The sequence below is a fragment of the Ochlerotatus camptorhynchus genome, unplaced genomic scaffold (genome assembly GCF_037179485.1).
Source record: "Ochlerotatus camptorhynchus isolate MF236.1 unplaced genomic scaffold, CSIRO-AGI_Acam_v1.1 ptg000074l, whole genome shotgun sequence".
In the NCBI taxonomy this organism is placed as follows: Eukaryota; Metazoa; Arthropoda; class Insecta; order Diptera; family Culicidae; genus Ochlerotatus; species Ochlerotatus camptorhynchus.
Window position 1 is genome coordinate 566,216 of NW_027040564.1, and position 23,582 is coordinate 589,797.

Consider the following 23,582-nt stretch of genomic DNA (forward strand, 5'->3'; position numbering starts at 1 on the left):
TTTCGCCTATAAAGGCTAATATCATAGAGGTACCTCTAAGACTAGTAGGTCCCGAAGGTCCATGCTCAACTTTTTGGCTCTGCTCCACGAACCCCTCATTTTATCTGGAAAACTTTCATAGCGAATCAAAACAAACATTGTGTAGTACTAGACTTTCGACTAGAATGGGGTACATTAATCGATTTGCTTTGGACCAATAGTCTAGTCAAGTAGTGAGCCAATTTAAAATCGTTAGTTTCCACTGGTTGTTATTACGATGCTCTCGAGCCGTGTATTAACGCTAGGGCAGTCTTTAATTAGCAAACTAATGGCTCACTTTTTCAAAAGATTTCACTCAATTGATGAAACATAGTTTTCCATGAAGCAATTTATAGAGCAGGTTTGCTGTTTACAGTAGACAAACAAAGAGCAGTTGAATCTCAACATTTTTATTCATATCAACGAGTTTTTCCATCAAAAGACCGAAATGAGCACCGATCTAAGCTCAAATGCAAGTCTACTGTTTTGTCCTCATCTACATTTAGTAATCAAAAACTCTATTCTATTGGTTGCTCAAAGCTGTTAACAAATGAGCAGTCATGTCAAGGATGAAACCCAGAAAGGCAAAAAGAAAGGTAGCTAAAAGTTACTCACCAGACTTCCTTCCACTAGACAACTTTGCTCACCAACTGCTTGTTTGCCAGCCAATAGTCGTAAAATTTGTCCTGAAAATCCATAAACCACTGACTAGTTGGGCTGATGACTTGCTACGAAAAATAATCAGCAGCTGCGACTGTGATTTCGGAAACCATTTGTCAATAGCATGGCACATTGAGCCTACCATGACGACCAAACCAAAATCTTCCAAAGAGCGTAGAACCCTCATCTACTTTGTTGCCAATTTTGGTCCCCTCTCTCTCCCATTTACCATTCCCTCATCTTCCTTTTCTTATTCTTAGACAATTGATCCCCATCTCATTTTCGTCCTTCATCATTCATCGTCCTATTAGACCGAAGAAGTGGCTGCAGCTACCGGAAAATAAATCAATCACACACAGCTAACCGGGTTCCAATTTGCTATGTTCCTTTTTCTGGCTCTGCAATCGGACCCGGGTTCCACCAACTGCTGAGGCCTAGCTTCGTCCGAACGACCGTTTTGCTACACGTAGATTTGGAGATTTCTTATTCCGAGACGCAATCGAGAACAGTTATTAGTCCCACGCGTGCAACCTTCGGGTTGTTGATTGTAGTTCTGAGGCAGATTTAAGGATTTTATGATTGGTTCGTAAATTGTACATTTTTCGCCAGAAAAGTTCTGTTCCAAATCAAATGCCATTCTGCCCATTTTTAGCCCGTGTGTGTACAACATCTCGGTGTATGATTTTCAGAGTTCCAAGCGGGTTGAAACGTGCAATGAAATCATTATTTCGATTGATACACCCCATCACGGTGTAAAACCCCGGTAGGAAGAAAGAGAGAAATCCACTCGACATAAATGCGATCAGAATGTTTAAGGACTGCAGAAGGGAAAGGATCAAATTACTCACCAAATAACGCCTTGTTTGTTTTGTTTTCTTAAGATTTCTATCCGTATTTTTCGAGTTTTTCTTTTATTACACACACAGGGGAGACACGCTGGGAAAACGGAAACATTGTTCGATACAGGCAGGGGAAAACATCATACCATTTTACTCTCTATCTTTCTAATGTTTGTGCAATGGAAATCGAAGCAATAGTGGCTCAAATTCGTACCATCTCGTGTCTTCTGCTTTATATAATTATTATTTTACCTTTTGCTCGACTCACGTATAAAAATTGATTTAATGACGTTCAACCGACCGGGTCGGCCGCTTTTCCCACTAATTAACTAATCAAATGATTATCATATATTTCCTCTGTTTTACCCCGCATTTAATCCCCGAACGCGCGCTGTTTGTCAATGTGAGTGCATGAATGTGGTTTTCAGTATCCCTGTAACAAAACGACAGAAAACAAATCGACTCGTTTGTGGCCTTAATCTGTGGTTGCTCAACACGATGAAAAAGTTTTGCAATTAATGTCATGCCTTTTCTTAAATTATCCTGCTGGTTGTTTTGTTCTGCTCATGCGACTCGTTTTGTAATTAACTTATATTTTATACGCGAAAATTCCCTAACGGGTTTTCAACCCAACTGGCGCGTCTGATTCTGATCGATCAGCCTTCGTGAATGTAATATGAGAGTGGTTGACAAATTTCTGCTGTATCTGAGTGCTCGCGAGCGCGTTTGTGAATGTTTGCTGCCATTATTTTTGTTTTTTTTTTTTTGTTTCCATTTTGGGTGCGTAATGTTATATCTATTTCGCTCTGTTTTTTTTCTTTGTCCTACAAACAACTGTTTCTGCGTTTTTGTTCATTTTGCTGTCTCTGTTTGTTATATTACTTTAAATCTTACTAAATATCTAAACTTTGTGTGTGTTCTTTTTTGTTGCATTGTGTGTATGTCTGTGTTTGTGTTTGTGTGAGTGGGTGATAAGTCTAAGCTTAAGGTGCCAACATTTTCGACAGTTCCTCGTCCTGCAGGCAGCCTTTGAGGAACTCGTCCTGCGTCAGTTGGCCATCGTTATTTTCGTCCATTTTGGCGAAGATGTTTTTCGCACGTTCCTCCGCCGAGTCTGCCGGTTTGTTGGACGAGCACGCGCCGAGCATGTCATATATCGCCTGTAATGGGAAGAGGAGAATGGTTTTGATTAGTATGTGCATTTTAAGTTAAATCAACTTATGACTTAAATAAATCTCAGTGCGTGTCATCAGTATCGAACTACTCAATAAGTCTATAGAGTATTTCTTGCTTCACGTTTTAAGTTGCCAGAACTTTTTTTGACGTAGGACTATGTCTGTAATACCAATATCGAGGTACACTTTGTGAAAACCGAAAATGGAACATGTAACGAAATTATGAAAGATTTTGAACGTTAATATCTCAGCTGCTCCTGGTCAAATTTAAAATTTTTTATCATCAATCGATCAGAAATATTTCTATGCATTGAAACAATACTTTCGACTGTTGATTTTCAACAAGAAACTATTAAAAAGTGGTAAATTTCAAGTCTAAAAGCGTACAAATAACTAACAAATCCACCAACACAGTGGATCATCAGAGAATCGTTTCTAGACGAAACAAGTCGAAGTGCATTCGCCTCCGATCTTCGGGCGTGTGTGAATAGGGAGGATGCAATTGCGTAACATTTTGCACACTCATCACCATATTCAGAATCACACGCGCCCCATACAAAATGCCCTTCAGAGTTATAATCTTGTAACCAAACTTGGAAGCAGAGGTGCAAGTGATTTTGATCGATTCCCTTCAGCGACTTTCTGTTTCGTTAATAGTTAGTAAAGCTATGGTCATCGAAAGAGGAAATCGATGAAGAAAATAGACTTTCACCCCCCTGTTTCTAAGAGCACCCGCACCAATGCGTTGCTAAAGCTATTTTAGCAACCTCCACCATAACGCAGTAACCACACTGGGGATTGCTATTCAAGTGCGGGAAATAACAATCTGCCTAACAACCCGCTGGTGAACAGCGGGTTGACAAATATAGCAGCGCGATAGCAACCGGCCCAAGCGTTGCTATCTATGAAATTTTTGTTTTGTTTTTCATTTGAACATTGTGATAGATGAATGAATTTGGATCTGGGACAAAACTGTGGACCCAAGGGACAAACCCGGAACATCCGTAAATGTAGAAAATTAGTAAAAAAGGATCTAGATTTTTTAAATCAACTTGTTGTTATGCTGCATGAATGAATTTGGATTTGAAACCAGTATGTGCATTCCGGTGGCCATAGAACGGTCCTTCGAAAAGTCCGGAACATCCGTAAAGGTGGCCAATTCGTAGAAAGTAGAGCTCCGTATTTTTTTAAATCACCTATTTTGATGCTACATTAATGAATTTGGATCTGGGACCGGCATGTGCACTCTGCTGGCCACAAACCGGTGTTTCGGGAGGTCCGGACCTCGCGTAAAAAAGATTCAAGAGCTCCACGTTGTAGACTTCTTAAAGTTTCTAATTATCTTTTTTAAACTTCCCGCAATTATACTGAAGTTAATTGAATTAGGTACCTTGAAGTTCCTTGATCATATTTTAGGTTCCAACAATTTTCCTGAAGTTTTTAAAACTGCATTGAAGCTCACGGCACTTCGACAAAAAAATCTCTTTCTCTCATTCTCCCTGAGCTTCTTCGGACTTCCCTGAGGTATTGAATCTTTCCTGAAGTTCACTAGTTTTTCTATTGTTCCGGAAATTTTAATCATATTTATAAATTTTTTTTAAAAGTTCCTGCAGTTTCCTGAAGCTTGCTTGAAGTTCACAAAAACTTCCACAAGATCTTCCAAGAAGATCTTTAAACATGGAACTTCTGTGTAGCTTTCTTATTTTTTAAAGTTTATTCCTTGTTTTTTTTTTGCTTTCCTAAAATGTTCGGAACTTCTTGATGGTTCCCTCTATTTTGCTGAAATAAATGAAACTTCCATAAAGTTGTCGAAACTAACCTAAAGTTTTAGGAACGTCCATAAAGTTCTCACAGTTTTCATGATATTCATGGAACAGCCCTAACATTTTCAGAACTTACTCGAAGTTTACATAACTTACTCATGAAATTTTCCTGAATTTATTGGAACTGGCCTGAAGCGCTTGATCTTCACTGAAGCAAATTTTCCGAAAATCTATTAGATTGCCTTGAAGCTGTCGAAAGTTACTAAGATCTTTTAAGTTCTCCAATTTTCAATCAATCAGAACTTCTTATACTTCTACATATTTTTGCTTGTGAATATATAAATCTAGTAATCCAGATGGCATCCGAAAATGCCTTTATGCATTTTGGTGCGCAACTTTTATAAAAGGAGCATACGAAGATCGATATTTCGATCATTTTTACGAATTGACCACTGTTATGGATCTTCCAGACCACCCAGAAGACAGTTTCGTGACCACCAGTGTGCGCATGATGGTTTCAGATTCAAATTCATTAATGTGGCGATTTAACAAAAAATGGCTGGGCTATGGATCTTTTTTGCGAATTGATAACCTTTATCGATGTTTCGGATCTTCCGGAGGACCGTTTCTTGAGTAAATGGGTTTGTAGTTGGATCTTAATCTTCAGTATTCAGTGTTCATGGTTGGGTATATCAATTTTGTCAAAAAAATAACAATCACGAAACTCTGTGATCAATTTCAGTTCGAAAATCTTATCGTTGAGCAACTATCGGTGCGAAAGCCGAAAACATAAATTCACAATCGTGATAGTAACGACCGGTACGTAAACAATTTGCTAACTAAAATAGCAATGGCCAAAGTTGTCAAACTAGCAGCCCGAATAGCAACGCATTGGTGCGGGTGCTCTAAGCCCCTTAATTCAGTCGTCGTCATAGCAATGAAAACTGGCATCGCACCGCTTTTGGTTCTTGGGTTACACTTGTTGGCTGCAATTCTGCTGTCGACATTTTCGAAGGGCCAGCAAAAAACATGAAATTACACTTTTTTCTAGGGATGCCTTAAAGTCCAATAATTCGGTTTACATTAATCGTAAAGAATTTTCCAGCTATTCGATTAAATATTTATCGAATTTTCAATAATACTAGCGCGTAACCGAAGTCCTATCTTATTTCTACTTGTTTGATTTAGCGCAGTAGAGACAATAAATAAAAGTACTAATTTATCTGAACAGGCATAGAGCAGAACCATGACGTGAAACAGAATCATAAATTCGCCGAAAAAAGGGTTAAGCGTCTTTCTGCCAAACGCTAAGATTTACCAACTTGTTGCGATAAGGAGTTTAACGAGAAAAACTACAAAGGGGAGGAGCTTTAGCTGGGTGGACACTGACATTCTGCGGCCTTCCAACCTGTCGCAGACACCAGTTCAACCCCTGCCCAGTAGCAGACGGTCCGAGACACTTGCGATTGCCCAACCATTGAACCGAAGAATATGGGATTGTCCGGTCCGATTTGCTGATCCAGCTGCCAACATGTCATCATCAACAAGATTTTCCAAAAGAGATGAATTTCTGAACATGTCCAACTAAAATTCAAATCAAAAGGTTCTTGTCAGGGCAATCATAGTCATACCAGCGAGAACCCCGCTCAAATTCCTATTCTTACACAAAGCACAAGCTCCTGCTGCAGTTCACAAATAACATTTATTATATAAGAGCACGTAGTCCTACGTCACCATTGCGTACAACCCCATAGGGATGTCCCTTGTGGTTTTTTTTATATAAATGTATACCATTTTAATGAATCCTTCATGATGATTTTGGGATTCTTATGATACAGGCTGACTAAAAATAAATTGGAACGCCCCTCGCGCACCGCTAGCACGCCTCTAGTGTTGGGCATCGAAAATCTTTGACAATGGTTTGTTTACACTCCTATAGAGAACAACTGGTGAAAGTTTGATCAAAGTAGTCGCCGGCGCCGGTGGTGTAGTGGTAAGCGTGACTGCTTTCTAACACCTCAATGGGTCTGGGTTCAATCCCAGCCGAGGTCGGTGGGATTTTTCTGAGGCATAAAAATCTTTGGTCACGTTTTCCTTCGGAAGGGAAGTAAAGCCGTTGGTCCCGGCCCATGTATGTTGAATGGGTGCGATATCCTACGCAGGTGTGGAAGCTGCCTTCCTGCACATTCGATTGCCGTCAATGGATGGCAATCGATGTCCGTCGGTGATTGGCACTAGATTGCGGAACAGAGACCGACGTTAAATAAAGGAAATAAGAAGAAGAAGATCAAAGTATTCGATCACGTTCAGAAATAACGTCAAATGGAACTCGAAAGAAGAAAAAATATTGTGCACAAGCACCTGGAAAATCCGGACCCCATCCGGTTCCACTGGCTAAAGTGCTGAAGATGCCGAAAACAACAGTTTGTCGAGTGCTCAAAACCTATAAGGAAACCCTGAATATGGAAAGGAATCAGCGGACCTACGAAAAAAAAAACTGGAACCAGCGATCGTCAGCAATGTGTTGAGATGCGTTAAAGCCAACCCCGCTCTTTCGATCCGAGATGTGACCAGAAGGTACAACGCCAACTTTCAAACGGAACGGCGCCGGTGGTGTAGTGGTAAGCGTGATTACCTCTCACCCCAGTAGGCCTGGGTTCAATCCCAGTCGGGGCCGCTGGGATGTTCTGAGGCATAACATCTCTGATCACGCCTTCCTTCGGATGGGAAGTAAAGCCGTTGGTCCCCGGTTCATGAATTGATGGGTCGATAGGTAGGGTCCAGGTGTGGGAGCTGCCTTCCTTGGCACGTCGGTAGCATTTGTGCTCAGCACGGAAAACAAGATCGACGGAAAAAACAAACCAAAGGAAAAAAAAAACTTTCAAACGGTGTGAAACATCCTTGCCAGGGAAGGATACAAGTCGTACAAAGCCAGTAAACATCCGAACCGGCACATGAAGCAGAATTACGTGGCCAAAAAGCGTGCAAGGCTCTTGATCGATGACGAAACATACGTCAAACTCGATCTTAAGCAGCTTCCCGGTCAGAAGTTTTACAGCGCAACTGGACGTGGGGATGTGTCGGGAAGATCAAGTTTGTGTTTGCCGACAAGTTCACAAAGAAGGCCATGATTTGGCAAGCGATTTACAGTTGTAAAGGGTGATACGGTCAAAATTTGGTCAAGGGAAAACGCGTGTAAATCGGTGAAATCGTTTATTTAAAAAATCAAATTAAATTTCTTTTTCAAGTTCAATTAGTATAAAATTCAGAAAAATAATATTCAGTTCGGCTTCCGCTTTTCCAAATCCGAATTGCCGGGCCTTACGCTTGACCCCTGCCATCAGATTTTGTACAGCCACCTTGTTCACCTTCTTCGCCGCAGAAAGCCAGTTTGCCTTGAACTGCTGCTCGCCCTTAGCAGTTTTTTGGTCTTCTTTAGGTTCCGCTTGACAATAGCCCAGTATTTCTCAATTGGGCGGAGCTCTGGCGTGTTGGGAGGGTTCTTGTCCTTGGGAACCACCTGCACGTTGTTGGCGGCGTACCACTCCATGGCCTTTTTACCGTAATGGCAAGATGCCAAATCCGGCCAAAACAGTACGGAACAACCGTGTTTCTTCAGGAAAGGCAGCAGACGTTTATTCAAACACTCTTTCACGTAAATTTCTTGGTTGACAGTAACGGAAGCTATGAAAATGCTACTTTTCAAGCCACAGGTACAGATGGCTTGCCAAACCAGATATTTCTTTGCGAACTTTGACAGTTTCATGTGCTTGAAAACATCTGCTACCTTTCCCCTTCCTTTTGCCGTATAAAACTCCTGTCCCGGAAGCTGCTTGTAGTCGGCTTTGACGTAGGTTTCGTCGTCCATTACCACGCAGTCAAACTTCGTCAGCATCGTCGTGTACAGCCTCCGGGATCGCGCTTTGGCCGTCGTATTTTGTTTATCATCGCGATTTGGAGTCACTACCTTCTTGTAAGTCGATAGTCCGGCTCGTTTTTTGGCTCGATGCACGGTTGTAGACGATACACCCAGCTTATTTGCGGCATCTCGGAGAGAGAGGTTAGGGTTTCGCTTGAAACTACCGGCAACTCTCTTTGTCATCTCAGCGGCTTCCGGTTTTCGATTTCTCCCCGATCCAGACTTCCTGGCTGTCGACAAACGTTCTCCAAACACTTTAATTACATTTGTAGCGGTTGATTTGGCAACTTTAAGCGATTTTGCCAACTTTGCGTGCGAGTAGCTCGGATTTTCGCGATGCGCGAGCAAAATTTTGATACGCTGCTCTTCTTGCTTGGACGGCATTTTGACAACTGAAGAGTGAATTCCAAAATCAAAATAGGAGCAACATTCTACACACACACCTTCAAAATGAGGGGTGTTCAGGTTTTTTAAATGCAAAATTGAAAGAAATACGTCAAGTTGATATTGACCAAATTTTGACCGTATCACCCTTTAGCATGAAAACGGAACCGTTCGTCACATCCTCGACGATGACATCTCAAGTTTTCATCGAAGAATGCCTGAAAAAGCGTGTATTGTCGTTCATTCGCAAGCATTGGGGCAACGACATCCAGCAAATGCGGGCAAAATTGAAGAAATGTGCTGATTACGTGTCCGTTTCCACTGTGCGGGCGCTGATGTAACCATCCAATGCTGTAGCTTTGAAGTTTTAATAAACTTTGTTAAACTTATTGAATCACGAATTACAGGTCTTTTTGTGCGTACCAATTTACTTTTAGTCAGCCTTTAGTTCCACTCAATTAAATATTCATAGCACAAGTTTTAGACAATTTGCAACGTTTGAAACGTTTATGTAACCATCCACAGGGCAAAAGCTATCCTAAGGAGGCACAGGTTAAGCGTCCCTAATTCAGAAACAGTGCACTTTTGGCCGCGAAAGCCAAGATTTCAGGATTGATCTCTTTGACATACTGTACCAGCAAAGTGATAGTGATGGACATTTTTTTTTTACTTTAATTGATCTTTATTTCTTGTAATTGTGTTTATTTACATGTATGAATTTTCAAGTGAAACAGATGCGTCTTTTCAACTTTAGTTCATTTGAAATTTTTAATTATTATTTAAAGTTCCTAGTCCTATCAGGCTTGTCCTTGGTGGGATTCGTTTGATTGAAATTGAAAAAAGGAGACTACATAAAACTACTATTTACAACTACAACTAACCTACAACTACTATATACACCTAACCTACTATAAACAAACTGCTTATCAAAGCATGTTCAGATATATTACACTTTTGTGCAAATTTAGTCTTAACTCCGTTTATTCTGGAATCTATTGTGGCCTGCTTTCCAGAGATGAACCAGCGTCTGGCTTAAAATCTCCTTAATAAAGACAACCAACCAACCAACCAACCAACCAACCTATTGTGGCCTGCCTGCCTCTTCGTGTTAATTTGCTATTCTAGTATCAAAAGGATGATCGACGATCATCCTAAGCACTCTGTTTTGTGCCACCTGAACTTTGTACCTGTGAGTTTGAGCACTTGATTCCCACACCAGCGCAGCGTAGAAAATTGCAGGTGATATGATTTGATTGTAGCCAGCCAGTTTGTGAACCCTGGAGATGCGGGATCTGCAACAAATCAGCGGATACAAACACCTAACTAAGCTTGAACTCTTAACTCACGTCTTTTATATGTGCGAGCGGAACAGTAGCTTATAATCAAATGCCATTCCAAGGTATGTGACTTCGGGAGACCACTCAACTCTTGTGCCATCCATGATTACAGTACAAGATGGAGCCGGTTTTAGTTTGGATTGGCGATGGAGGAACATGATTGCTTGAGTTTTGGAGGCATTGAATTTAATTTTCCAGGTGTTTGCATAATCAGCAAAGACGTTAACGCCTCGTTGAACTTTGTTCGTTATTTCATGAGGTATTTGCTGTATCATCTGCGAACAGGAAAAACACGCAACCGTCTCCTAGGGGAGGAATGTCGGAAGTGTAAATGTAATGTAAGTGTAATGTAAAGCAAGGGGCCCAGCAGACTGCCTTGCGGGACTCCTGCTAGGGTGGAAAACGTGTCTTAAAAACAACCATTCAACTATATCTTAAAAGACCTTTGCTGGAGGTAGCTACGGGTGATATTAACCAGATGTAATGGGAAGTTGAAGTTACAAAGCTTGTACACAAGTCCGTCATGCCAGACATTGTCAAACGCCTTTTCAACGTCTAGCAAGGGCATGGCTGTGGACTTGGATACAGTTTTGTTACTTCGGATGTTATTCATCACCCGTACTGAACCCTAACTGTTCCGCAAGGAGTTTTCATTGACAAATTTGAGCAAACGATTGAGAATGAGTTTCTCGAACAATTTGCTCAGCGCTAAAAGGAAGCTGATTGGTCTGTAGCTTGAAGGCAATGTTGGATCCTTACCGGGTTTGCAGATTGGTATAATTTTTGTGAAAGTAGTGCAACTTCAAGCATCTGTTGAAGATAGCGGTTAAAAGAGACTGCACTTTCATGCTGAGTCTCTTCAAGCTCAAGTTGAATATGCCGTCAAACCCGGGAGCCTTTATGTTCTTGGTGCATTTCAGCGCTGAGCAAATCTGTTGTACTGTAATTTTATCCGCCGGAGGCACGACACAAGGGGAGGCATCTAGGTTTTGAACGCATTGCGCGACCTGATCTTCGAGCGGACTTTGGATAGCCGAGCCAAGCAAATGCGATGATATAGTGATGGTCAATCGTAGACTCGTATTTTATACTTGGAGATCAACGGCTATATTGACCATCGCTAACACGCTTTCCGTCCCGGACACGCAGGGCTGATAGTACGTATGTGATATACACTCAGGTCTTTTTTTACACGGGGGATACGGTCCGTGTAAAAAAAAACCGTGTAAAAAAAAACCTACGAGATTTTGATTTTTCGCATGCTTAAATGTTTTTAAAAAATCGGATTTTGATGCCATTTGTAATTAAAGCATGATATGGTCCATATAGACATATTTTAAAAATTTCTGTATTTACACCAAAAATTGTGATTTTTTTTTTAAGTATGCCATTCGATTACAAATAGCTTGGAACGGATAATGTGATTGGAATCAAGTCGATAGGTTGTATCGTTGTCGCGAAATCGTTAAAAACGTACCGTGTAAATCGTGGAAAACCGTGTAAAAAAAACCGTGTAAAAAAAAACCGCGTAAAAAAAAACCGTGTAAAAAAAGACTTCAGTGTATAGGGTGGCCAGTGACTTTTCATTTTGAAATTCCCGGTTTTTTCCCGGTTTTCCCGGTTCAAATCATAAAAATTTCCCGGTTATTGATATTCAACAAAAAACGAAATTGTACGCATTTTTTAAAACGTGGCCAACTGTAAATTTTCAGTGATTATTTGTGGGAAAAATAAAAGCCAAATTACAGAAAGTGTTTTCTAAAGCTATAGGAAAAATTCAACACTATGTGTCACTTAATGCATTCAAACCAATTTATTGATCTTTCGAGGTACTTTGATAAATCGAATTCTACCACTTTTTATGCTCGACACATCTTAGGATTTCAAAGCCCGAGAATTTATTGAATGACAGAGATTAAGGTCACTGGGCCAAATGTTATCTGGATGAATAGGTTATAAGACAGAATTGTGAAGAATAAGAGATTTAATTAAAAAAATGTTTCAGAAGAAGAACTTGATACAAATGAGAATTAGAGCAAATTGATAGTGCTTTCGGATAAAGAAAATTTGTATTCACTTCATTGTCTATACTAACATAAATATTAACCTTTCAGTACTCGCGCTGATTCAACGTGAAACTAAACATGGTTCATGAAATAAAATACGCGCGACCAATAGACCAATACCTGGAAAAAATAAATAACTGAAAGATTATTTAATAAAAACATAGATTCCCAAGATTATGGAGCTTTGAAATTTGTGTAGCGTCTGAAAATAGAACGTTTCTTCAAAATTTGGGATTAATAACAATCTTCGTGATGCAAGATTTGGAGAAAAAATAGTTAAAATGTGAGAATTTAAAAAAATTTCAAGATCACAGATTTGAAAAAAATATCATATTTATTAAAAAGTCGTGCAGTCATAATTGTCAAGGCTCTGAGACTTGGAAGCATTTTAAGGGTTAAAACAAATTACAAAACAATCGATAGAATTTTGCGGACAAACCGGATTGGATGGAATTTTTGATTAAAATTTAAAAGTGTTGATTTCTAACAACTATTGAGGAGGATTCCCGCAAAGTTGTCGAAGGAGAAGTTCTGAGCAGAATTCCAGAATTATTCTGACATGAAATCCTTAGAAATTGTTAGAAGAATTTGGAGTGATTTCTGTGGAGAAGATTGCAAGTTCTAAATTAAATTATCTAATCTAAATTGAAGAATCCTAAGAGAATTACGATGAGAATTCAACAAGGCACAGAGTTCTAAGAGTGTTCTGGTGATTATTTCAAACCTAGTGTGAAAGATTCATCAAAGAGCTCCAACAAAATTTATTGCAAAAAGTTGCCAATAATTAGAAAGAAATTCTTTAAAATACTCCAAGGGGTTTCTAAATAATTCCAAATTTCGAAAGATTCATGCTGTTTTGAATAGAGTTAAAAGAAAATTTTGAAAACGATTGCGATGAAATCAAAGTCTCCGAATAGGTTTAAGGGAATTCCAGACAATTTCTTAGAAGGGGTTTCACGGAGATTCCAAAAAGAATTAGACGGTAATTATTATGCAGAGTGTTTTCTGGTTAATTTTAGAAGAATTATATAATAATTCAGAGCAGAATTCAAGTTGTATTCTAATATTCAAAACATGAGAATTTCGAATAAAATTAAAACCCGGGAAAAGAATAGTTTACCCAACAAACAATTTGAGTTGATTAACATCTGAATAAGCATTTTTTTTTTTGCTAAAGCAGCTTATTTTTGCCTGAAACAGCTCTTATTAAACATTCAATGTTTGTTAGGCAGTTTCTGTTTTTAACAAATATTTGTTTCTTAAGTCCAGCATCTTCAATATTTTGTTTTAAGGCCCATGCACTTTGCATCTGAAATTAAATCTGAAGAAAACTATGTAGCAAATACAGAAAGACATTCATTTGGTAAAAAATCACTCTGATTTAATGGTTTATTTTGAAATTCTGTTGTAAATTTTTTTTCCTATGGTTTTATTAATTAATTTTTCCTGGTTCTCTCACCGAATTCCCGGGGTTTCCCCGGTTTTCCCGCCTACTTTTCAAATTCCCGGATATGGCCACGGATAAGTAGGCGTGGAAATTTTACGTTTTTAAAAGAGTTGTTTATTTTGTCAAGGCAAAAAACTTTGCCTAAGACATCAAGTCTCCAAATCGTCAGAGAAAGAAGTCAGATTATGGCGCCATCTTTGCAGAAGAGTTTTGAGCTATTTGTTTATGTCAATAGATGGTTCTTATTATGATGAGAAACTTTGCGGAAGACACCAAGTCGCGAAAATTCTTCGTTTCGGAGTTATTAATTTTGCTCCGCTAGATTGCATTTCTGGCCCAGTGTGCGCTGGATTTGGTGTATTTAATCAATTTCATGCACTTCCTATAAACTGCAAAAAAAAAACCATGCTCCGTATACGTTGCGGAACTAGCCGCCATATTTTACGCAGTAGATCGAATTGCGTCACTACTTTCGGACCATTATTTCATTTTTACGGATAGTCTTAGCTCATTGGAGGCTATTCGTTCAATGAGGCCGATGAAGCACTCCTTGTATTTCCTGCCTGAAATACGATCTAAACTGAGTGCTTTATCTAACTGCTCCTATACTATCACCTTAGGTGAGTCCCATCTCATTTCTCAATTCCGGGTAATGAGAAAGCGGACTCGTTGGCTAAGGTGGGCGCTATGGAAGGCGATATTTTTGAGCGACAAATCGCCTTCAACGAATTTTTCTCCATTGCTCGTCAGCAAGTCCTCATCAGTTGGCAACAAAAATGGAATGATGGTGAATTGGGAAGATGGTTACATTCTATTATCCCACAGGTATCGAACAAACCATGGTTCAAAGGGTTAGACATGAGCCGCGACTTTATACGCGTTATATCAAGGCTTATGTCCAATCACTGCTCCTTAGACTGGCACTTCTATCGAATTGGGCTCACAGGCAGCAATTTATGTGCGTGTGGTAGTGGTTATCATGATATCGAGCATGTGGTTTGATTATGTACCCTACACCGTGTTGTTAGATCTGAGTTATCTACATCCCTCAGGGCCCGAGGAAAACAACCCGCGACACCCGTTAGAGATGTCTTGGCTAGCCGAGATTTCGACTATTTGAATTTAATTTATGTGTTTTTTTTTTAAACAGATAGATCTGAGGATATAGTAGTTAGTGTCATCTTGTGTTCTCCCAAGTTGTTAGCTGCCCATCGGTGTACCCCCATGTTTGTCTTTTTCATCAGTATGTCGCTTAGTTCGAGATCAAGAGCACATTGCTCTCCAAACCTTGTGTTCTCAATCCCTACCCTGCCATCCATTTGTTACAATATGTTCCCCTAACCTCGAGATAGCCGCGAGTAATCGGGCCCCGCTTTACTAACGTTAGTTTTAAGTTTTTTTTTAATTCTTTATTTAAGAGATTTTTTGCCTTAGGCTAGTTCATCTCTAGTTAGTTTTAAGTAATTTTGTTATCTAAACAATGAATATCGGCTCCGCAAGGCTACAGCAAATGAGCCTGGAAAAATAAACGCATTATTAAATTAAAACTTCAGTAGCATTACTGTTCCTAAAATGGAATTTTCACTGAAATCATTAATCGACATGATTACTGATATGCTAAAAATGAGCTCCATGTTTGATGCAATTCTAACTGGAGTTAAATTTGTGAACAATATCGTCATGAATTTGAAATTCAGTTGTGGATTTTAAATCATTAAATATTTTGAATTAAAATACTTGATCTCTTTATAATGAAGACGAGCTATTTAACTTTTTGAGAGTTCATAACGTGCATATCGCCGTTTTAACTGAAACTTTCTTTAAACCATTTATCGAAATGATCGTCTTGATTGAGCTAAAAAGTATTGAGCAATTATCAAGTGGAAGTTAAAGAGAACTGGAAAGACGACTCAGGACGATGGACAGATGTAGAAAAAATAGCCGCTGAGGTTGACTAGTCAAGTGCGGCAGATGATGGCGGGAATTCCAAAGAAATTCCGCCAGTACATCCGAACGCCGTCGGAATAATTTTGCAATTTTTTTTATGAAAGCTCAATTTTAACTAGATTACATTTTTCTTACATCAAATCAATCCCGAGAAATACCTGATTTTATGTGTCCGGATTGTAAGTGAACCAGACTTTAGACATGGCTGAATATTTCGAATTGATAGTGACACGTATAGGAAGGGGGAGTTTTGAGAAACGAAATTAAAATTTACTTTAACAACAAACTTAACTACAATGACGATTCCGGCAGTGCTCTGCATAATCGCTTAATCAGCATGGAACTTAATTTGTATGGAGCTCAGTAAAAGAAAATGCAAAGATCCAACTAACAAACCAAATTTTGGCAGCGATTTCAGTATTTTTTTTTACTTTCTGTTTTTGTTTCATAAATGAATCTCACAAACACGTTAAGGATAGAAAACCTACAGTCATTTACGCACTTTAAACCAAATTACGAGCTCTCATTTTCCAAAACAAATATGAAAAGGGATTGGAAAACTCGGAACCAGACGATATGTCGCCAAAAAAACGCATACACAAACACTCAGCTACTCCAGCAGTGTTTTTCCGCGATTGTTCGTACATCGTAACCGAAATGAATGTTAAGCAACTAGAGCAGAAGAGCTAAATTTTCCAGCCCTCAGTACAACCAGGCATGATGCAGAAACTGGCAGCAGAGCAAGAAAATGCGTATACTATTTTCCCCATTTTGTTTCAAGGGCTGCTATCTGTCCTCGTTTATCGTCGATATACAAGGAGTGCAAACCTTACTGAGACGCCAGAAGGACGTATACTGCCAAAGACTGTTGGTGCATTGAAAAATAACTCCCTACAATTAATGCGGTCGACGTCGGTCAGATTCTATGGTGGCCTTGGGGCTATTACCTGAAAACTTTTAGGTGATTTATGAACGGTATTTATCTTAATTATATACTCTTACGGAACGTATAAACAGTGGTTCCAATGTGGTGCCAATGGAAAACTTTGCCATAAATTTTCATCAGTTGATGTAATTTGGCAGCTGGTATGAGGAGGACCCAGTTTAGATGGTAGTGTAAATTATGCTCCCGAGGTGTGAGGAGCTTTAATTACAAACTTTGAAGAGGTCTCGTCGATCAGTACAGTACATGAGTACAGGAAAACAAGGGGATCAAGGATTTCTCTGAAGGGCTACAATTTATCTTTGGCAGATAGTGTGAAATCAGCTACACTCTCGGCTATTACGAATGATCAAATTTTCAAACCTAATTACCCATTCAACGTTTCACTGCCAATGCCATTCACGTATCAAATATTCCAAGGACCTAATTAAGTTAGACATTAACTGAGCGTCGGCAACTAGCAGGCATCAAATTTAGCTTCCCATAATTGGAGTCTGAATAGAGACGTTCATTCGTTCCCACCAGCAGTGCGCGTGAAAAGCATCCTGGAATCCCTTAAAGAACACACGTTCGAGGTTTCCCGTTTCCGCCGGCGAAAACGGATAAAGGATGTATGTCGGTACGAGATTTCCTAAATTAATTATTGCGCGCTCGCCTTATTACATTATTTCTATTTATTGCAACTTCGTGCCACTACATTACTCGTGGAAAACGATGCCTGCCACCCACGCAGTGGTGGTGAAGATAGGCTCTGGAAAGAGATAGATGGCAGCATGCGAAAGGGAAACCACCACGTACCAAAGTAAACAAGACCGCAGCTCGTAACTTTGGTAAGTGGTGGTTTTTGTTTCCGTTTAGCATGGTCTGAATGAGAATAACTAAGGGTTGAGATTTAACTTCCGGGAGCAAACTGTAAGGTATTAAAAGTGTTTATTTTGCTTCAAAATTTGGGGTTTAATTTATTTCTTTCTGACATTCTGAGGACCGTATATTGCGATTTTATTTAAATCTAAAAAAATTCACTTGTGTGTAGCATAGTACATGCCTACATGTTGAACTCAATTCACATTATATACAATTTATAATTTCTTTTAGAAATTTTAAAACGGCGTAGAATTCGGCCTCAAGTACTCAAAATTATGGCATTTCAGTGATATCAAAAGTAGTGGCTACCCTAAAAACAACACTTATCTGAGTACAAGAACATTCTATATTTATCAAACGTCCCAGAACTGGATAAAATCAAATGGGATATTTGGCATAAAGAAAGTGCATTTTTGATTAGGTTAAATATTCCAAAAAATCTTAATGGAGTAGTCTTTTCAAGCCCTACGAGCCTCAAATGATCAGCCATCATTTTCTTCTGAACACACTTTTTACTGTAACCAGAATCCGGTGTCGCAATTCCGTAATGATCAAAACTGGATCTGCTTATCCTTCATTAAAACGTCTTCGCTCATAAATTGGAAGAATCGACTCCAGCCGCCAATAATAAAGTCATATTAATACGACACCAGACGATTCGTCGTTGTGGCGTTTGTTGTTGTTGACACGCACAACCGACGATATTTTCCACGAGACGCAAGTCAGCCTATCAATCGTTCGTCGTTTCTCTAATAATCATCATAACGGCATCGCAGAAAAAGCCACGCAACGGGAATGGGGCGATCAAAATTACGTCTCACCACATCGCAACGTCGCACAGTGGGACCATTCTTGGAAAAAAGGCGGTCAAAACTTTTTCTCACCATTCTCGATGTTTTAGCGTTCAAGTGTCTTAGAAGAAATCGCTTGAAATCTTATTCTGCATCTGGGTCATTCCACGCCAAGTGTACACAGCACATGCAATTGACCGCTTCCGAATTGTACCAGCTTTGGAGGGAATGTTCATTTTAGTTCAAATTCTAAAAATCCGAAATTGTAGGCTAATCGGAGCACCCCTCGATCAATTTTTCGTAAATTTTTAGAAAGCACTACTTTCTTTTGCTCATACCTCCGGAATTAATGAAGCTACAAATTTCATTATGTATTTTTTGATAAGAAAATTAGGCAAGACATCTAAATCTGTATCGATTGTTTATGTACAGTAGACTGATGCAAAATTTGAAATTTTCGCTCCACAGAGTTCAAACGGCTTCAAATGGAGCCCTGATTAGCCTCCGAAAGTTTAAACTAATTTGATAAGAAACTGACTTGGCACAAAGTTTATATGGAAATTACTATGGGAAAACAAAACTTTTTGTTCATTGTCTTCTAGCATTTTTACATATTGTACTGTTAAAAAATTCTATTGCTATTCTTATGGGAATTTTTATCAGCTACAACTTTGCAGAAAATCGTTTTTTAGCCAAACGTCAAATTAGATAGTTATTAATTGTTTAAGAGATTGATAATCTTATGGCATAATCAAGCAACTGTATTGTAAGCAACACTGTATTCTGCAGTGTGACATAGTAGCCATGATTTTTGTCCTCTATTCTACGCGCCATAAACACCAATGTTGCCTGCTGAACAGTTGATTGAGCATAATCATAAGACATCAGTGACTTGAATCATTAATAACTTTTGTTCCTTATATTTGATCGAAAAATGGTCTTCAACAAAGTTGTAGCTGAGAAAATTTTCAACAAGCTCAGCTATCATTTTCTAAAGTAGAGTGAAATGGTGAATTTTGAGATAGATATGAACCGAAATTATGGTTTCTCCATAGTAATTCACATTTAAACTTCAAATGGTTTGTGCCAAGTCAGTTTCTCACTTAATGAGTTCAAATTTTAAGAGCCTAATCAAGGCCCAATTTGGAACCGTTTGAGCACTGTGGAGCAAAAATTTCAAATTTTGCATCAGTCTAATGTACAGTATTGCCAAATAAATTGTTAAACAAATCGAACAGTGTTTTAAACAGTATTGTATGTATTGGAACGACTTAATTTATGTTTGGGCATGAGAGATCAATGAAAAGATGTTGAGTAGATGTTGTCAACACTGTGTAAAAGCTATTCTTGGTTTTATCACGCATATTTTTGACGTAGGACTACGTCTGTGATTTCTATATGGGGGTACACTTTGTGAAAACCGAAAATGGAACATGTAACAAAATTATGAAAGATTTTGAACGTTAATAACTCAGCTGCCCCTGGACCAATTTCAATAATTTTGTCACCAAACGATCAGACATATTTCTACGCATCTGTTAAATTTATGATTATATCATATTTTGAAATGTCACTATTGAAAATTGCACGAATGTGAAATTGATGCTATTATTATTATTAATATTATCACCGATTGCCTGCGAAAAGCCATTTTAAATCTAACATACCATGTACTTCAAGGCAACATTGGGGGTGTGATTTCAAAAACCAAAGTCGGTCGCGGCATAAAAGTGGTCTATTTGTCACCAGAAATGATGGATTTTAATTCTTAATACGCCAATCGATAGTATTTTTTTTCTATAACAACAAATTAAGACTTTATCATTTTTCAAAATGTCACTGTTGAAAATTCACAAATGTGCAACTGTCACTATGACAGTTCAAATTATCACCGATTGACTGTTAAAAGCGGTTTCCCTAACACACATTTCAAAGTTGAATTCCATCCGGTCTCACCAAACGGAATCAGTAACTCTTCGTCAGTTGGTGTGGGCCATCTATGTCAAGCGCGTCATAATAAAGAGTATACACATAACACAAGCTCCTGCTGCAGTTAACAAATCAGATTTATTATATAAGACCACGAAGACCTACGTCACCATTGCGTACAACCCCATAGGGCTGTCCCTTGAAGTTTTTTTTCATAAATTATTATTTAACACAGTAAGTCATGAGAATGAATCTTATTAAGAGGAAAGGGTAAAAAAATAACCCTCATAATTAATGACTTTCGTTCATTTAAAATGTACATAATGCAATTTGTAGCTTCATTCGTTCCGGATATATGAACAGAAGAAAGTAGTGCTTTCTAAAAATTAACGAAAAATGGAAAATGAGTTCCTTGATCGAGGGGTGCTCCGATTAGCATAAAACATAGGATTTTTAGAATTTGAACTTAAATGAACATTCCCTCCAAATTTGGTCCAAGTCGGAAGAGGTCAATTTCACTTTTGCAATTGTTTGTGACCACTTGGCGCAGAATAAGCCATCTGCATTCACAGTTTTATTAAGGTGGTATTACACTTAGAAAAACTAACTTTTTGTAATAACAAGATAATAGGTTTACGTCTTTATCAAATTTGTAGAACTAAGAATTTCATGCAACTTTGCTCAAGACGCTTAGTTTCTACACCATAAGTTCAGCGAGATTTAATTGGATTATGGTCAGGACTACTCTGAAATCAGTTTTTTTTTATTTTTATTGTGCATCATAAATCTTAACTAACCGATTCGACATGTTCTATAAAGTTTGCAATACCATCAAAATACACAAGTTTACTCATTTTAGATTTTCGATTTACCCCCGCCGGTTCCTTCCCGTAAGACGTAGTCTACGTCAAAAATTAAAATACCTATAAAAGTAGCAAAACTAAATAAAAAATATAACAAGAACGACCGAAAAGACTGCTGAAAAAACCTTAGTACCCAAGCAGAGCTGACAAGGATTTTTGGTTCATTAGTACTTCATATCATGGTTTTCCCCTTTATCAATAAAAAATGATAAAACACAACATAATTCCTTCCTATTAATCATATACAAATGTGACAACGATGGTGAGTTCACCATATTATATCTTCAGTTTATTTCAGCAGACGCTTTGGACAGCAATTTCACCATTTATTTAAAAAAATCTACATTTGCCAGCAACACTGACTGGGTGTATCCTATGGTTTAACTTTCCTACTAACATAATTCCTAAATTCCCGAGACATTTATGAGGGGTCGTAGAGTTCTCTACAATGTGCAGTTTTAATCAGTGTCATTCCCACTAAAGAACTTATCAAAATCTAACCCCTTAAGTACTCATCCCCTAGGTAAAAAAGTTATAAAAATGAAACTACAATGTGTTGAATCGGAACCTACCTAACTAATGAAAACCAAAGATTTAAGTAAACTAAAGGATAAAAATCTATACAACTCTGTAATAAGGAAAATTCCAAAGGCTTGGTACCACTTGGCTGACCATAATCCAATTATATCTCGCTAGGCATATGATGTAGAAACTTAGTGTATCCAGCCAAGTTTCATGAAATTCATAGTTATACAACTACTACAACTATTCTCCCTTATTCTGCGCCACGAGTGAGTTGAGGTGACTTTTGACTAGTGACCAGTGCTAGTTAACATAATTTATTTTTCACTCAACTTAACAAAATGAAGACAACCTTAACAGATAGACCAACTACCTGCATGAGTTTGACTATTGACATATCAACATTCTTTTGATCAAGGCGACCTTTGAGTATCGAAGTAATCATTTGTGATTGTCTATTACGTGGCTGGATCTTCATTATCGCCTGAGTTGTTCACTAGTATTGGCAGCGAATCACCGCACCTCACTCGTGGCGCAGAATAAGGGGGATTATCTTGTGATTACAAAAAAAATAGTTTTTCTAATTATAATACCAGCGTACATGCATATTTCAAAAGATGCAAAATAACATTTCAAGCGACCTCTTCCAAGACCCCTAACGCTAAAACATCGGAAAAGATGAGAACAGAGTTTTGACCGCCTTTTTCTCCAGAATGGTCCCACTGTGCGTCGTCGAACGTTGAGACATTCAGCGGCAAAGATAAGGGTTGTTCTTCCGCCCACCGTCTACGCGAGGAAACTTGAGTCATATGTTCACCTCCCACCCACACCCATACATACATGTATGTTTTGATAGCTCCTTTGATGGTATTTTGAAGATTCGCAATGGTCGCCGTTGGAACCCCGTACACATAATATTGATTCTAAAACGAGGTCATTAGTGTATCTGACAACATGTCCAGACAATAGCTGACAGAAAGGAAACCACAAGTGTTTATGATAAATGCCACGCTTTAGCACTTTCCACGGGGGATCTTTTTCAATTTCTGAATAACTTCCTAACTTTGGTGGGTTAGCTCTGGGAAGTCATTGTTTGTCGAAGGCGCAACGAGAGAGACGTTGCTCAGCAATTTTCCGCTTCTTATCATCCAAGCATTAAATTTCATGGAGGCGTCCGCTGCCTGAGACGCACGTTAGGATAATCAATCATTGTTTTATGTGGTTGTGTGTGGCTAACGGAGGACGACGTGCGATGATGGATCCATGCGGAATCGGTGCGGTTGTCTGCGTGCAAGCGAAGTATGAGGGCAGCATCATATTTGGGTGATTCGTTTGGCATAAATAATCCGCAACATATGGTTGATTGAATCTGTCAAGCCGGTACTGGGATGATGGTGAGGTTTGTGACTAGCACGTGTTTCAGCTTGATTGGAGAATCATCGGCAAATGGCAGAGGAAGACTTTATGGTGTGAAGGGATTTCCAAGCTTTAGGACAACAAGTCTTGCAAAATACCGGAGAGATGCTATAGAGAACGTTTGCGTTGGTCTGGAAAACTTTACAGATTATCACACTTCACATAGAGATAAATACAAAACGAAACGGAGAAACCACCCAGAAAAAAGTGACACATTGTGCATTAGGATCTAAAAAGACCCAGACTGCAACTCGCTACCAAAAATCCATTTTTGAACCGATTCTTGATCTATGGCCTTAAAAGATTTATAAAGGTTCCTAGAATGGCACCCTGCCCAGGATTTTTTTCCAGTTTGGCTGTTTAGGATACCTGGTACCGGTTCCGATAGGGCACAAATGGGCACTTCCAAAACCTCTTGTCCTGGTACCGTCATACGGGTAAAAATGTATAATTTTTCATCCAGAAGTAAAAAAAAATCCTGCCATGGACCGTAGGGTGAATCTGGCCACATCCGAATACCTGGAGCCGGTTCTGGTAGGGCACAAAAAGAACACTCAAAATGTGTGATTTTCAACCCGAAGTAAATATACATCATGCCATGGACCAAAAGGTGGATCTGGCCACATCTGGATTGGAACCGGTTCCGTAAGGGCCCTAAAAAGTACACTTTCAAAACCTCATGTACTGAAAGCGTCCGAC

The 23,582-nt window shown here is 38.8% G+C and overlaps 2 protein-coding genes across 12 annotated transcripts in view; both read right to left on the reverse strand.

Moving 5' to 3' along the window:
• The window catches only part of Nca (neurocalcin homolog), a 501,567-nt gene that overhangs the window by 73,717 nt on the left and 404,268 nt on the right, over nt 1–23,582 (reverse strand). The window lies entirely within an intron of this gene.
• LOC135697568 (neuronal calcium sensor 2) overlaps nt 90–23,582 on the reverse strand; it is a 419,634-nt gene continuing 396,141 nt past the window's right edge. For all 10 annotated transcript variants that reach the window (XM_065217340.1, XM_065217344.1, XM_065217342.1 and 7 more), the window contains one exon: nt 90–2,677. In XM_065217340.1, coding sequence (XP_065073412.1) covers nt 2,501–2,677 — 177 coding nt within the window. In that variant the 3' untranslated portion in view covers nt 90–2,500. The remainder of the gene's footprint in view (nt 2,678–23,582) is intronic.